Below are 13779 nucleotides of genomic sequence, written 5' to 3' on the forward strand. Positions count from 1 at the left end.
GGTATGCACAGCAGTTACACTGTGGACAGCAGCATGCACTCATAAGCATAGGTTGACAATCATAGCCTAGGCTTTGAAGGCCTGAATGGCCTCTTTGTAAGGGAAGGGAATTACGAATATAAATATATATGCCGTCTGAGCCGGCATTAGCCTATTTTATATGTATAGAAGATACGGTCTGTCTGTACCACCCTGAAACACAGAAACACTCCTTGAAGAGAAAAGAAAATTCAGCAAAAGTTGCTTCAAATTAATCCAAACCTCCAGGAAAATTATATTTTGTTTCAATCGGATCAAAAATTGTAGCTGGGCGGTGTATGAGGAAACACACCGCTGCTTCGATCACCTCCTACATTTCTTTTACTTTTTATTTATTTTCAATTAAGAAATATGCCGCGATATATTTGCTGTTAAGAAACATGATGAGATGATTTTGGAATTTCACAATACCGTACTCGACACAGTATATTTAATAATAATACTAATAGTAATAGGCTAATGCTGCCTGTTTATCTCCCTAAAACAGGGAAAATGCAGTACATTTTTGCAGGGAAAACATAAAAGTGCAGTACACGTTTTTTGCATAAAATTTTCAAGTTCCAATAGTGCAGCACAAGTACAATTACAATAGCAAAAAGTGCAGTACAAGTTCCAATGAATTTTTTGCCTAAAACAGGGAAAGTGCAGTACACTCATCGGTGACAAATTACTCAAAAGTGTTTTATATTTATATCATGGTATTTTTACCACGGTCTTCCAGCTATAGTTTCATTTCGTTTAACTTATTATTTTGCAGGTGCATCAAAACAAACATTTACATTGCGCCCCTGCAGAAAGTAGATGTATTGGGTGCAATTTTACCTATTTAGAAATGCAGGTAGACGAGGTAATCCGTTCAACGTTTCTAACGGCTGGTGTGCCCCGTTGCGGATCATCCAAGCAAGATTAATAGTTGAGCGGTGTATGTGCGCCACAGAAAATCTATGTTGCCTAGCCTGCAAATCAAAATTAAGCTGCAGTTTTTAAACTGTATTTGTGTGAAGAAATAAGAATTCCTACTAGACTGGTGCCCCGAAGAAAATGCCGTTAAATAAAATAAACATAAATCCAGAGTGCATACGTCATTCATCCATTAAAAGGACCGCATTTCAAACGAGCCCTTCCGCCGATCATCACGATCGTCAACCAATGAGAACAAAGAACCTCCAATCTAAGCCAATCAGCTTTAAGAAACGATGTTAAATGAGCCAATAGGAGAGAAGCATTGTAACGGCGCGTTTTTGTTTAAATTATTTGCTTACAGCGGGCACCCGGCTGGTTGGTGGCTTTGGAATATCAATCCATATACCTCTAAACGGTTTCTTGTAATCAGTGCCGTGCCGTTCTTGCTTTTCTGCCGAAATGGCCGCTGCAGAGACGACGGCTCCGGCTAAAGAGATACCGAACACCTTGGTGGATCCGAACACTCGCAGAAAATATACCCGGGGTCGTTTCCTCGGTAAGGGCGGCTTTGCCCGATGCTACGAGATCACCGATGTGGAGTCCCAAGAGGTGTTTGCCTGCAAGGTCGTGCCCAAGACGATGCTGCTTAAACCTCACCAAAAGGAAAAGATGACCATGGAGATCGCCATACATCGTTCCCTACGTCATGGCAATATCGTTGGTTTTCACAGTTTCTTCGAAGATAAGGATTTCGTGTTCGTCGTCCTGGAGCTGTGCCGGCGCAGGGTGAGTCGTGTGACTGTAGACGTAGTTTAGGGTCCGTGCACTTATCCCCACTACCTGTTGAGTTTTATAATTACAAGTACTCTGGAAAATGGAATCTTCGGTTTCGGTGGTTTAAAATCGATCTAGCTTCATGTGCGACCGTCCGAAGTATAACCGCAAACCACGTGCAGTATAAATGTTTATTTCCATTGGAGTGACTGTACGGCATACGTCGATAGGCTGGAAGCTGTTAACTTTGAATTTGCAAACGCCTCAATTTGGCTGTTTTGGACCAAGCTTGATCCCGTCCGATCGATACGGCCTTTCATGCATGGTGCGCATGCGCAGAACCCCATAGAACGGCGATCTTTGGGGCAAGTGAATTTGTGACATGCGTGCATGACAACGTTTGTGGCAAAATATTGGTGTATTTTTCTGGGTGGTGTATTGGCAATGAAGCACTGCCTTGCATGCTCCCGAAAGTTTATGTTTAGCAATGTAAAGTAGGGCACGGCGATTGTGAATATGACAGGTTCGACGGTGTTGGCTAGTGTTGGTGTTGGTGTTGGCTTAGCGGTTAGGGTGCCAGCTTGGGATCCTAGGATCCTGGGTTCGAATCCCGGTCGATCGCTGAATTAACACCAGGGGGGTTGACTCAGCCTGTCATCCTTCCGAGGTCGGCAAATTGAGTACCAGCTTGCTGGGATGAATGATCCCGGTGTGTACCCCGGTTAGAATAGGTACACCGTATCCCTGCGCATCGTAAGAGGCGACCAAGCCCAAGGGTTGGCGTCAGGAAGGGCATCCGGCCATAAAAAAACATTGCCTCAAACAGGGAATCATGATTGTCATGGGGCCTGCAAGGCTGGTGTATTTTTCTGGGTGGTGTATTGGCAATGAAGCACTGCCTTGCATGCTCCCGAAAGTTTATGTTTAGCAATGTAAAGTAGGGCATGGCAATTGTGAATATGACAGGTTCGACGGTGTTGCTCTAGCGGGGAAAATGGCCTTAAAACGATTTTTCATTCATTTGTTATTCGACGGTGTGTTCAGCCTGAATTGCATGAAAATCAAAATGTGGGTTCAGTCGGCCTTCCTACGAAGACGTTGTTGGTGGAGTCAGGCCAGCTGTCCAATTAATGGGCGGAAAAAGAGATAGACGGACGGAAAACTGTGGCTACTTTAATATGTAGAAGATTTTCAGTATCGTGGAGGTGGGGGGGGGGGGGTAAGGGTGAGGAGTTTGGAGGGCTGTTATAAATAGGTTGGTTCTGTTGCCACAAGATAAATTATATTAAATTTTTGCATCTATTGGTAAAAGGTGTGTGTGCGCACGCTTGGGCACATGAATCGAGAGGAAATTGTAGGAACTGGACACCACACATCCACAGACATTTCTTGTATTTTTATAATGCTGTATTCCCATGAATCCAATTTGCATCCAGGAACACAATAGCTATGGTTAACCACTTTGAAATTGCCACTTTCATTTAAATGATGAAAGTTATGTTTAAAAGACTCTTTGAATTACCCATTTTGTGTCAGCAATGGCAGGATAAAAGTGCCCCAGCGAGTCGATGTAAACACAGCTCATGCGCGAAAGGCCTCGTCAACATTCATGCGTCACTTTGAAAGTCACTTATTGGAGTTCAAAATCTGCGTATGTCAATAGGGTGATTACAACTCCCCCAACCCCTCCCCTATTATCCACATGCCTTCCTCTTTCCTACCCTTCCCCTTCTATTCCCATTCTTAATTTTGTTACGCTCCGATGCATACATAATAAATAGATTGCAAGTTATCCAAATTTTGTGGTTGGGTCGTGTGTAATAGCTGCTTTCGGCTTTTAGATGCCTTCTTGGAAAGACGCAGACCCGCTCACTTCAAACAAGCGGTTAGTTAGCTGCTGCTCACAATGTCCTGCGGGCAATGCCACCGCTTGAAAATAATCCATCCATGGATGCATTCGTCTCACTGGCCTCCATCAGCATGAAGTGGACTGGCAAGCTTGTCTTACAATGCCAAATAGTACCTCTTCCCCGAAATGGTGATTGAACCCATGTGGCACACCAGCATTTGTTGCAAGGGTACAGACCAATAGGGGTGCCTGCCATGCACGCACTCTAGTTAGGATTCCGTGACACAGGTTGAGGATTTTTGCTGCGAGGAATAAGATGTTACAGTTAAAATAGCTACTTCAGGCTTTACCTCTTATTGTAGCCAGTGGGTAGTTCTGTGGCTTTTGTTGACCAACTAAAAGCTGGAAGTAGCTATTTTGTAACATGACAGATTGAATCTCTTTACTGCGTGATTTGTGAATAAATGTCACCTGCCACAGGCATGCTGTCCTCTACATTGCTATACCACGGCGAGAGAGAGAGGAACCTTCGTGGTTGGGAATAAAGAATTATTATTATTATTTTTAAATGCACTTCTCCAAACTTGTTACAAATATATTCTACATGGGGCATTGCATCAGCGACGCGGCCGTGCCTTCAGCCAATGATGCTGCCCCCCAGCCTTGTGCTGTATACGGAAGAGGATGTCACCGTCATGACCTCACTGCGACCCCCTTAGGAGGCTCCTGCAACGTTGTTAAAGCCTGAATGGCAGGTTTACGAAGTCTGCCGATTAAGGTTCCAGGATTAAAGCAACAGAAAATGTTATTGTAAACCTATCGATTATGCTTAGTGGTCACCTTCAAAGTAATCTCCCTGGGAGTCTGTCTATACTCTGACGTCACATTGACCCACAGATGTGCTATTCCTTTCACCCCTAGTCTCCCCTCTTAAGACTATCCCCTCCCCTATAATTGTTGTCTCCCTGGGCTTTAATACTACCCTGGTATAGCCAATCCCTTATTTCTAACCCATTTCCGCCGAGCACCACAAAGCATTTGATGCTGATTATAGCTGTGATGTGCTGCCCCCACCCCTCTCCACCTGGCTGTTTTGGGTGCAGTGACATCGTCTGTTCCCAGCTGAGGAGTTCGGTGGGGAGCTAGTCGAGATGGAGTGCTGCGTTGAGTTCTGTGCAGCATTTGTCTGTGTGTGAGAGAGTGCTGATCATTGTAGTGCAGTGCATGATTGTTGTGCCATTCCCTGAAGTTATAGACTCGCATGGGAATGGCAGCGAGGCTTAGTTACCAGGCTGGCACTGTAGGACCGACCCTGTGATCACATTCGATAGTCTCCTTTTGTCCGACTCGATGCCCATTTTATTCAATTTTTTTTCTCCTTCCAACATTCCTGACTATGTTTTGGCATAATCTGTCCATAACGTTTTGATCGGGATCCAGATCTTCACCAAAATCCAATCGATTTGTCCTTGTCGCACACCCAACCTGTCCACCGTTGTCTGAATTTGTCCAACTTTTTCAGATACCAGTAACTGCCCCCACCATCACCCCCATTCTGGTGAAATTCCACAATCACTGCTCACCACCTCTCATTCCTCCTTTTTTTCCCCCACCTGTAATCTTTTCATTCTCATTCTTCCCTCCAGGGTTCAATCAAGACAGCTGTTTACCACCATCCTTGGTCATCCCCCATGCACAACCATGATTTGTTTTCCTTCCACTTCTGTGATTGAGTTTGTGGCCGTATCCATATTGTTCACCCTTTAACTTCCCCTCCCACTCATTCTTCCTCGTATCCCTTATTTCTCCATGTCTCCCTCTATTTTGTCCCTGATCCATTCTGTTCGTGTTCCTCCACAAGACTCGACTCTCAAAACCGACAAATACCACATGGATGCAACAAAGCCTGAGATGAGGTATTGCTGGTGGAAGTGTGGGTGGATTGGAGGTCTCGTTGGGTATAGTAAAACTCGCATGAGAAGCCAATGGATAGGAAACTGGAGGATGGCTCCACATAAGAGCAAGGGGCAGGGGGCAGGGGGAATATTCCACCATTTTGATTGTATAGTCAGGCTGGCTCCCCTGCCTCATCTTGCTCAGCTTGGCGCAATGGGATCCAAGGCCTTCAATATTATAGGAACCTCACGTGATGAAGCTGAGTATTGGTCTATCACTTTGCCATCACAGATATGCCGGTGATATCTCTTCTGCTACCTCCTTTCTGGTCTTGTACCCCTCTGTTCTTTCCGTGATTTGGCCCTCTCCTCTCCTCTCCTCTCCTCTCCCCTCACTTCCCCTAGGTTTCTGCAGGGCAACCATGGTCCACCATCGACTTCCTAAATCCAGGAACACTGCTCATCTCCACTCACTTGTTCCCCCCCCCCACCTCCCCCTTCCCCACCTGTGGAATCGACTTCCACATCCTCTTCAATGTCGTCCAGTTTTTCCTTCTTGGAGTTTTCTTCTCCATGCATGCATGTTTGTTTTTGACTGTTGCTTCCTGATACGGTCAGCATTCTCTCTTCCATGGGCCTCAACTATGTATACAAAAGTGTCAATGTTGTTACAAAAGGGATGATGTATGCTTGTTTTTTATTTTGTCAAGGTTGTAGCAAAGCACAAAGTATATAATTTTCCTAAATATATATATATATATATATATATATATTGTTGCGAATATGGAATTTGGCCTCCATATCCGCTTGTAAATATTCCCCTATTTCCCCAATACTCCCCAACTATCCCCAATCCCCCATTCCCTAGTCCCATTGTCTGTAAACAACACTCTGTAGAACCGACCTTCCCCTTTTTCCCCCATTAAATGTCGTGCCCAGGTCCACCGCATCTCACGTAGACAACTTTCGGACATCTTGCTAGTTATTCTTAGTCTATGTCAGTTAAGGACTCCTTTCCATTAATTCTGACTCTTCGTTGCACCAGAATGTGATTATATGGCACCAGTAGTGAGTTTAGGACCTTCCCATACCTCCTTCCATCTTCTTCCCCAAACAACAACAACAACAACAACTACAGCTACAACAACAACTACAACCACGGCGCGCGGGGGGAGTGTGCGTCCTCCCACCAGCTCGGATAGCCGCCATGACCATGCGCTCCACGGGGTTACCACGAAGGGGCTCCCTGTCAGCCCCTCGTCAAGGGCGGAGCCGGTAACCCCCCCGCATGCACCCAATGAGAGGCAACGAGCCGATTCCATCTGGGGCGGAGCTAACGAGCCGAGGGCGTGTCACTCCCCGCCGGATATACGCAGCGACTTACCGGATGTGAGGTCAGATGTGCCCCGAGCTTGAGCCTTGAGAAGACAAGAGAGCCACCTCCGAGCGCTGAGAGACCTCCCTGCATCTTTTGGGCCGCGCTATCCTGTCCCTGAGCACAAGGTGCACCTTGTGCTGGCCATCGAATACCCGCTTTCCTTGCCATCAATCCCCGTGTGAGTCAGCCTTTTGTCCCGTTTATCTGTCGTCTGTTGGGGTTAATATAAGTGTGTCTAAGTGCCTGTCTTTCTATGATGTCCCTCTTGTAGTTGTAATCTAACCTTCCGCCTTAATATAATCTCCTCCGGAGGTCTTGAGAACCGTATCCCTGGTGTCGTGTCATTTTAATCCCAGCCGTGTGTCTTTTCCTTCATTGATCTAGCGTAGCGCGATTAGTCAACGTTCGGGTATAATCGGGTAACTTGTGCAGACGTGGTCATACCAAACCGCTCGGTAAATAACATCTAAGCCGCGTCTGTAACAATTGGTGTCGAGGAGTGGAATTCGGACCCGGGACTAAATTTATTAGGCCCAAATTTGTAGTAGAATCAATTCGGAGCGCGTTTCCCGCGCGAAATTATAACGGCGAAATTTGATTTTGTTATACGGAAATAAAAACCCGAATTTTGAAAGTCGCGCTATGGCAGACCAAGACAGCTGGGGTCCGGTAGTGGAGAGTGAGGCAGGGTCGGTCCAGGACCAAATTGAGGGACGCGAGGAGAGCGAAGCAGCGAGGGTAGCAAACGCACAAAATGGCGCCTCGCTGGTCACCGCGCCCGCGACCGTGGCAGCGCCCCCGGTGGATTTGAACTTGTTTTTTATGCAAATGAAGGCCCTTATGGACAAGAATAATGAAGAAATGGAAAGCAGAATAATGATGGGAATGAGGGCTGATAGTGAGCGGTTGGGAAACCAAATGGGGGTAATGGGGAACCGGATGGATGCTCAGAGTGAGCAATTGGGGGTAATGGGAAACCAAATGGGGGTAATGAGGGACGAAGCGAGGGGTACTGGTGAGGGATTAGACAATAATTTTAGGGGATTAGACAATAATTTTAGGGGATTAGACAATAATTTTAAGGGATTAGACGAGAAATTAGGGAAATTAGACGATAGATTAGGGGAAATACAGGAGGGGTTAACGGGGGTAGAAAACAGAATGGCCGCTCAAGAGAATCAAATGGAAGGGATGCAAAAAGGGTTAGAGGGGTTGGAAAACACCATGGAAGGCAAATTGAGGGACATGAGGGACCAAGCGGAAAGGGAAGTTAACCAAATGGGGCAGCAGATAGAGGGGGTCAGAATGGGGGTAGAAGCCAAACTGGATGCTCACAGGGAGGAAATGGAGCAGATGAGGGTGGCATCTGGGCAGGAGATGCAAGTGATGGGAGAGGAGATCAGGAGAGGAGTGAGTGAGGAGGTCGGAGGAGTGCGCGAGGAGGTGAGGCACTGTAAGGAGCGCATGGAGAAAGAGGTGAGAGAGGGGACTGTAAAATTGCAAAGTGGTATAGAGGAGTTGACGCTGGGAGTAGAACAACTGACAGTGGGACAGACGGAGTTAGTGGAGCAGGTTCAAAGGAACACTGCGGTATTAGGAGGGTTAAAAGTGACACAGAAAGAACTAAAAGACGACTTGATAGCGACGAAGAGGGAATGTCAGATGGTACGTGAGGGACTGACAGTGAGGTTGGACGAGGTGGTAGAGGTAATGGAGACGAAGGACCGGCAGGTGAGGACGCACCTGGAAACGGTCAAGGTAGCCTTAGAGGACGAGCTTGAGGAGACGTACCGGGGAATAAAAGAGGTGAAGCACAAATTAGAAGAAGTGGAAGAAGGGATGAGCGAAATTAAGAAGCGACGGAGAGGGGATAAGAAAGAGATAAAAGAGGAGATAAAAGAATTGGTCCGAAGTCTGTGTTTGGATCGTGATGATGTGCTCATTAACCGGATGAGGGATTCGCAGGTGATGGAGGAGAAGCGAAGAGGAAGAGGACCCGGTGTAAGTGGGGACCAATATGGTCGTGCGTATGATGCGCCAGGTGATTTAAGAAGCTTGGGGGTCGAGATGGACCCGGGTGTTCGTGAGAGGCCGCTGGTGAAGTGTGCGACAGGTCTGGTGTGCGAAAAAGGAGGTGTGCAAGAAAGTCCGACTCTGGGGTGTGTGAGGAAAAAGTGCGTGCCAAGGAGTAGTGAGGGTGCTGGCGAGAGTGAGTCGGTCGTAGCGCGTGTGCGAGGGAGCACATGGAAGCGCGGTGTGGTAAGTGTTACAGAGGGTGTGACGGGAGAGTGTGCGTGAGAAAGGTGTGTGACGGACAGGTGCATGGGGAAAGAGTGCGCTGTCAAAGGCAAGGAAGAATGCACGCCTGTGGTGAGTGTTACAGAGGGTGTAACGGGAGAGGTTGTGCGAGAAAGGTGTGTGACGGACAGGTGCATGGGGAAAGAGTGCGCTGTCAAGAGTGGAGGTGAGAGTAGTATGAGTGGCACGGAGCGTGAGTTGGTTGTGACAGGTGAGCGAGGATGTACACCTGGGATGGAAGGATGCACACCTGGAATGGGAGAGCGTGAGTGGGAATGCACGCTGGAGTTGGTGGTGAGGCACGTGGTTGGGTGTGCGAATGAGAGCACACCTGTGATTGTCACAGAGGAGGTGACCGAGGAGGGGGTGCGAAGAGGTGTATTGGTGAGGTGTGCGAGTGACGAATGTGTGCCAAAGTGTTCGGTGGTCAGGTGTGTGACCAAGGCTGTAAGTGGAATGAGTGTACCGAGGTGTGTAAGGAAAGGTACGAGGAGCATGGAGACGGCTGGATGTGTGAGCAAGGAACGGGCTGCGGGGTGTAAGCGTCCAGGTGAAGCATCGACGTTAGACGGGGTAGAGTTTAGAACGACTTATAGCCGAAGCGGGCCCTCGGTGCGTGCCGGGCCTCGCTTTGAACGGCCGCGTCCGTGCTCCACTAGGCGGAGCGGGCGGCCCGATAGAAAGAGTCGTCATGGCGACCACTTTTTGTTGAGGCATTCCGGCAGGTCGAGATCGGGACATTGGATGGCTCCGTGCCGAGATGGTGCGTGGGATCTCGGCCCGGGTAAACCCCCGTCCCTGCACCGAGTGCCGGACGTGTCCAGCCGCTGGCACAGAACAACCCGCATTCATGGCTTGGCTTTACGAAGCCGGGCTTTGGACAGGGATTGGCGCACCGAGAGGTATTAGTGAGTAGACTGGGTGATGAGGTTAGTGTTTTGGCCCCAAAATTAGAGAAAAACAAAATTTGATGATTGGCAAGGGATTGGCAGTAGTGATTGGCAGATGATGGGTAGTGATTGGCAAATTTTTGATTTGTTGAAATTTGATGTGCAAAATTGGTAGTGAGCGATGGGCCCAGTGGGTAAGGGTGGCATCCCTGCCACCCTTCCCATAGTGGGGGCAAAGGAGCACTAGATTATGGGGTGTATGGCAGTGAAAACTAGCCCGGGTGGGTTAGGTTATATTGTAGGGATCTAGAAGAGATTGACATTAGGTAACGTTAAGTTTAGTTAGTGACTGATACCTGTAGTGGGGACGCAGGTAGTTTAGTGTGGATGATAATGACGTGGGAGCGCAATAGTTTAAAGGGACGACTGGGAAGCGCAAGTTTCAGAAGGGAGTAGTTAGCTGAGATGATGCCGTGTGTGTGAGAATTGAACAGGTGTGGTTGCACAGGTGTGCAACTGGACAGGTGTGTGGAGCAGTGTGTGAGTAGTGAGTGTTGTGGATCAGCGCGAATGCGCTTGGGGAGAGAAGGGTGCAGGTGGCACCAGGTGTGAGAGCACAGGTGTGCAGGTACAGGTGTGTGGAGAAAGTTGGAGTAAGTGGTACGGAGTGGTGTGCATGGTGCGAAGGTGTGGATGGGGGAAGAGTGGACCCCTTTCACGAGTACCCAGGGCGGGTAGTGTAAGTGTTAGGTAGAGGGTACAGGTAAATTGTGGTTGGATATTGGCATTTGTGGTGCGGTTGCAGAATGGTGTTGTGGATGGGTGCATTAGTGTCGTGGAAATGGCTGGGCGTGTAGCCTGTTAGTGTGTGTAGTTGGTTGGGCACTCCACCACTGTGAGGATGTCGGCCAGGTGAGGCCGCAGGTGGGCTCTGGGAGCCGGTAGTTGTGAGTGGGTGCCTGAGGATCCCGGGTGTGGATCGGGCAGCCCAGTGCCAGAGAGGGCACCGAGTGGGGAGAGCGCCAGAGGGCCTTCCCCAGGTAGTTAGGTTAGGGTGAGGAGCAGGTAAGCTCGGAGACAACTGCAGTGGTGGAGGTGTGCAGGTGGGTAGACCCACTGGGAGAGGGACACGCCACAGCCCAGAAATTGTGCGAGGGCACCGGGAGATGAATCGGGGGAGTGAGACCCCAAATTGAAGAGCACCACAGTTTGGCCAATGGGAATTGGTTTTTAGAACCCATAGTGTAAGAGGGCCAATGGTTTGGCCGGAGAAAGACCCCGGGTAGTGTAAAGTTGTTAAAGTCATTTAGGAAATAGTTAGGATTGATGAACCTGTCGCACCATACGCAGCCACTTACCTGTGGTGATGATGATGACTCCACACCTGTGTTTTCTTTGTTTTGTTGCAGGAAGTAAGGACTGCTGTTGGATTTGTGAGACGCATCACGACGTGGATGAGACATTGGGGTGATTCCATCTCTCCCTCCCAAGGAGGGACTGATGATGAATTGGTAATGGCAAATTTTGATGTTGAGTTGGAGATGGCAAATTTTGATGAGAGTTGAAAATGGCAAATTTGATTGGTTAGGAGGGAGAGAAGACGAATTTGGTTTATGGGAGGAACGGGGAAGACAGTAGGGATGTTTGTTGATTTGTAAAGTAGATGTTTATGGGTAGTGTTGTGTTTTGTGGATACAGTAAGGGGTAAGGGAGGGGCCATGTAGGTTACCTGGTGGGGGGGGCGTACGGTAGGAACGTACCTGTCTCACCTGGTTCCCATGTGCCCCCAGTGTGCATTACCTTACATTGCGTGCACTTTTGCGCCCTTACCACCTTACTCACTTGTCTGCTTCTTTTGTCTCCCACCTCCGAGGATCTGGCTTTGGGGTAGAGAGAGAGAGGAGAGAGAGGTGCTGGCTTCGCAGTTGTGGGCCTGCACTTTCGCTGTTTGCTGCCTGGATCGATACACCATATGGACCGCAATGTTTGTGGCCACCCACCATGGACCGCAGTTCTTATGCGGCCAAGCACCACCCGTGGATGGACCTATGGGTCAACGTGGCACCTATGCCATACAAGGTGAACCACTTATAGTTGGCCCCCTGACGGCCACAATACAGAAATGGACGCGGTTGGCGCCTTTCTTGATTTTTTAAAGAAGTAAGAAGGCCAAGTGCACCACATGAAGGCAAGACCAGCGGCAGAACATCGGCCGGCTGCGACACCACCGGTGATTTATAGACACTTTATTGGTGCACCGGATGGTGCTGACTGTACATGATGGGGTGGTGCTTTTCGTGCTGGGAAAGGGTGCTCTGCACGTTATTAAAGGCCGTAGGCCACAGAGCACTCGTGGGTTGGTGTATCGATGCTGGCATGCGTGCGCTCTCTATGCATAACATCTGCATGTGTTCCTCCAAAAACAGGTCCTGGATCGTAGTGTAAATAGCAGCGTAGTCTTGTAAATAATGCTCCCTACCGGCTGTATGTTTAGTTTGAGGATTCTTTCCGGATTCGGTTATCCTGTGGGTGTGTTTCTGTGAGGAGAAGGGTGCAACGTCGCAGGGGGACATATTTACTCGTTTGTGAATATCTGTAAAACTGTCGCACTCAGGGTAGAGTTAATAGTAGAGGGAACTACATTGCGTGCCACACTAAAGTAGGTAAAAATTTATCGGGTCGGGACGCCCCGAGGGTAGAGAAGGGTGCAATGTTGCGAATATGGAATTTGGCCTCCATATCCGCTTGTAAATATTCCCCTATTTCCCAAATACTCCCCAACTATCCCCAATCCCCCATTCCCTAGTCCCATTGTCTGTAAACAACACTCTGTAGAACCGACCTTCCCCTTTTTCCCCCATTAAATGTCGTGCCCAGGTCCACCGCATCTCACGTAGACAACTTTCGGACATCTTGCTAGTTATTCTTAGTCTATGTCAGTTAAGGACTCCTTTCCATTAATTCTGACTCTTCGTTGCACCAGAATGTGATTATATGGCACCAGTAGTGAGTTTAGGACCTTCCCATACCTCCTTCCATCTTCTTCCCCAAACAACAACAACAACAACAACTACAGCTACAACAACAACTACAACCACGGCGCGCGGGGGGAGTGTGCGTCCTCCCACCAGCTCGGTTAGCCGCCATGACCATGCGCTCCACGGGGTTACCACGAAGGGGCTCCCTGTCAGCCCCTCGTCAAGGGCGGAGCCGGTAACCCCCCCGCATGCACCCAATGAGAAGCAACGAGCCGATTCCATCTGGGGCGGAGCTAACGAGCCGAGGGCGTGTCACTCCCCGCCGGATATACGCAGCGACTTACCGGATGTGAGGTCAGATGCGCCCCGAGCTTGAGCCTTGAGAAGACAAGAGAGCCACCTCCGAGCGCTGAGAGACCTCCCTGCATCTTTTGGGCCACGCTATCCTGTCCCTGAGCACAAGGTGCACCTTGTGCTGGCCATCGAATACCCGCTTTCCTTGCCATCAATCCCCGTGTGAGTCAGCCTTTTGTCCCGTTTATCTGTCGTCTGTTGGGGTTAATATAAGTGTGTCTAAGTGCCTTTCTTTCTATGATGTCCCTCTTGTAGTTGTAATCTAACCTTCCGCCTTAATATAATCTCCTCCGGAGGTCTTGAGAACCGTATCCCTGGTGTCGTGTCATTTTAATCCCAGCCGTGTGTCTTTTCCTTCATTGATCTAGCGTAGCGCGATTAGTCAACGTTCGGGTATAATCGGGTAACTTGTGCAGACGTG

General features: G+C 48.7%; 1 protein-coding gene across 3 annotated transcripts in view; it reads left to right on the plus strand.

The window, feature by feature from the left end:
* Positions 1-1250: 1250 nt before the first annotated feature.
* The window catches only part of PLK1 (polo like kinase 1), a 33942-nt gene continuing 21413 nt past the window's right edge, over positions 1251-13779 (plus strand). Inside the window, exon 1 of one of the 3 annotated variants that reach the window (XM_068115636.2) lies at positions 1251-1728. In XM_068115636.2, the coding sequence (XP_067971737.2) occupies positions 1402-1728 (327 nt within the window). In that variant the 5' untranslated portion in view covers positions 1251-1401. Of the gene's footprint in view, positions 1729-4280; positions 4344-13400; positions 13521-13779 lie in introns of those variants that run through there. The other 2 variants (XM_068115637.2, XM_078779029.1) reach the window with 2 other exon arrangements.

The sequence above is a fragment of the Myxine glutinosa genome, chromosome 5 (genome assembly GCF_964187855.1).
Source record: "Myxine glutinosa chromosome 5, kmMyxGlut1.1, whole genome shotgun sequence".
In the NCBI taxonomy this organism is placed as follows: Eukaryota; Metazoa; Chordata; class Myxini; order Myxiniformes; family Myxinidae; genus Myxine; species Myxine glutinosa.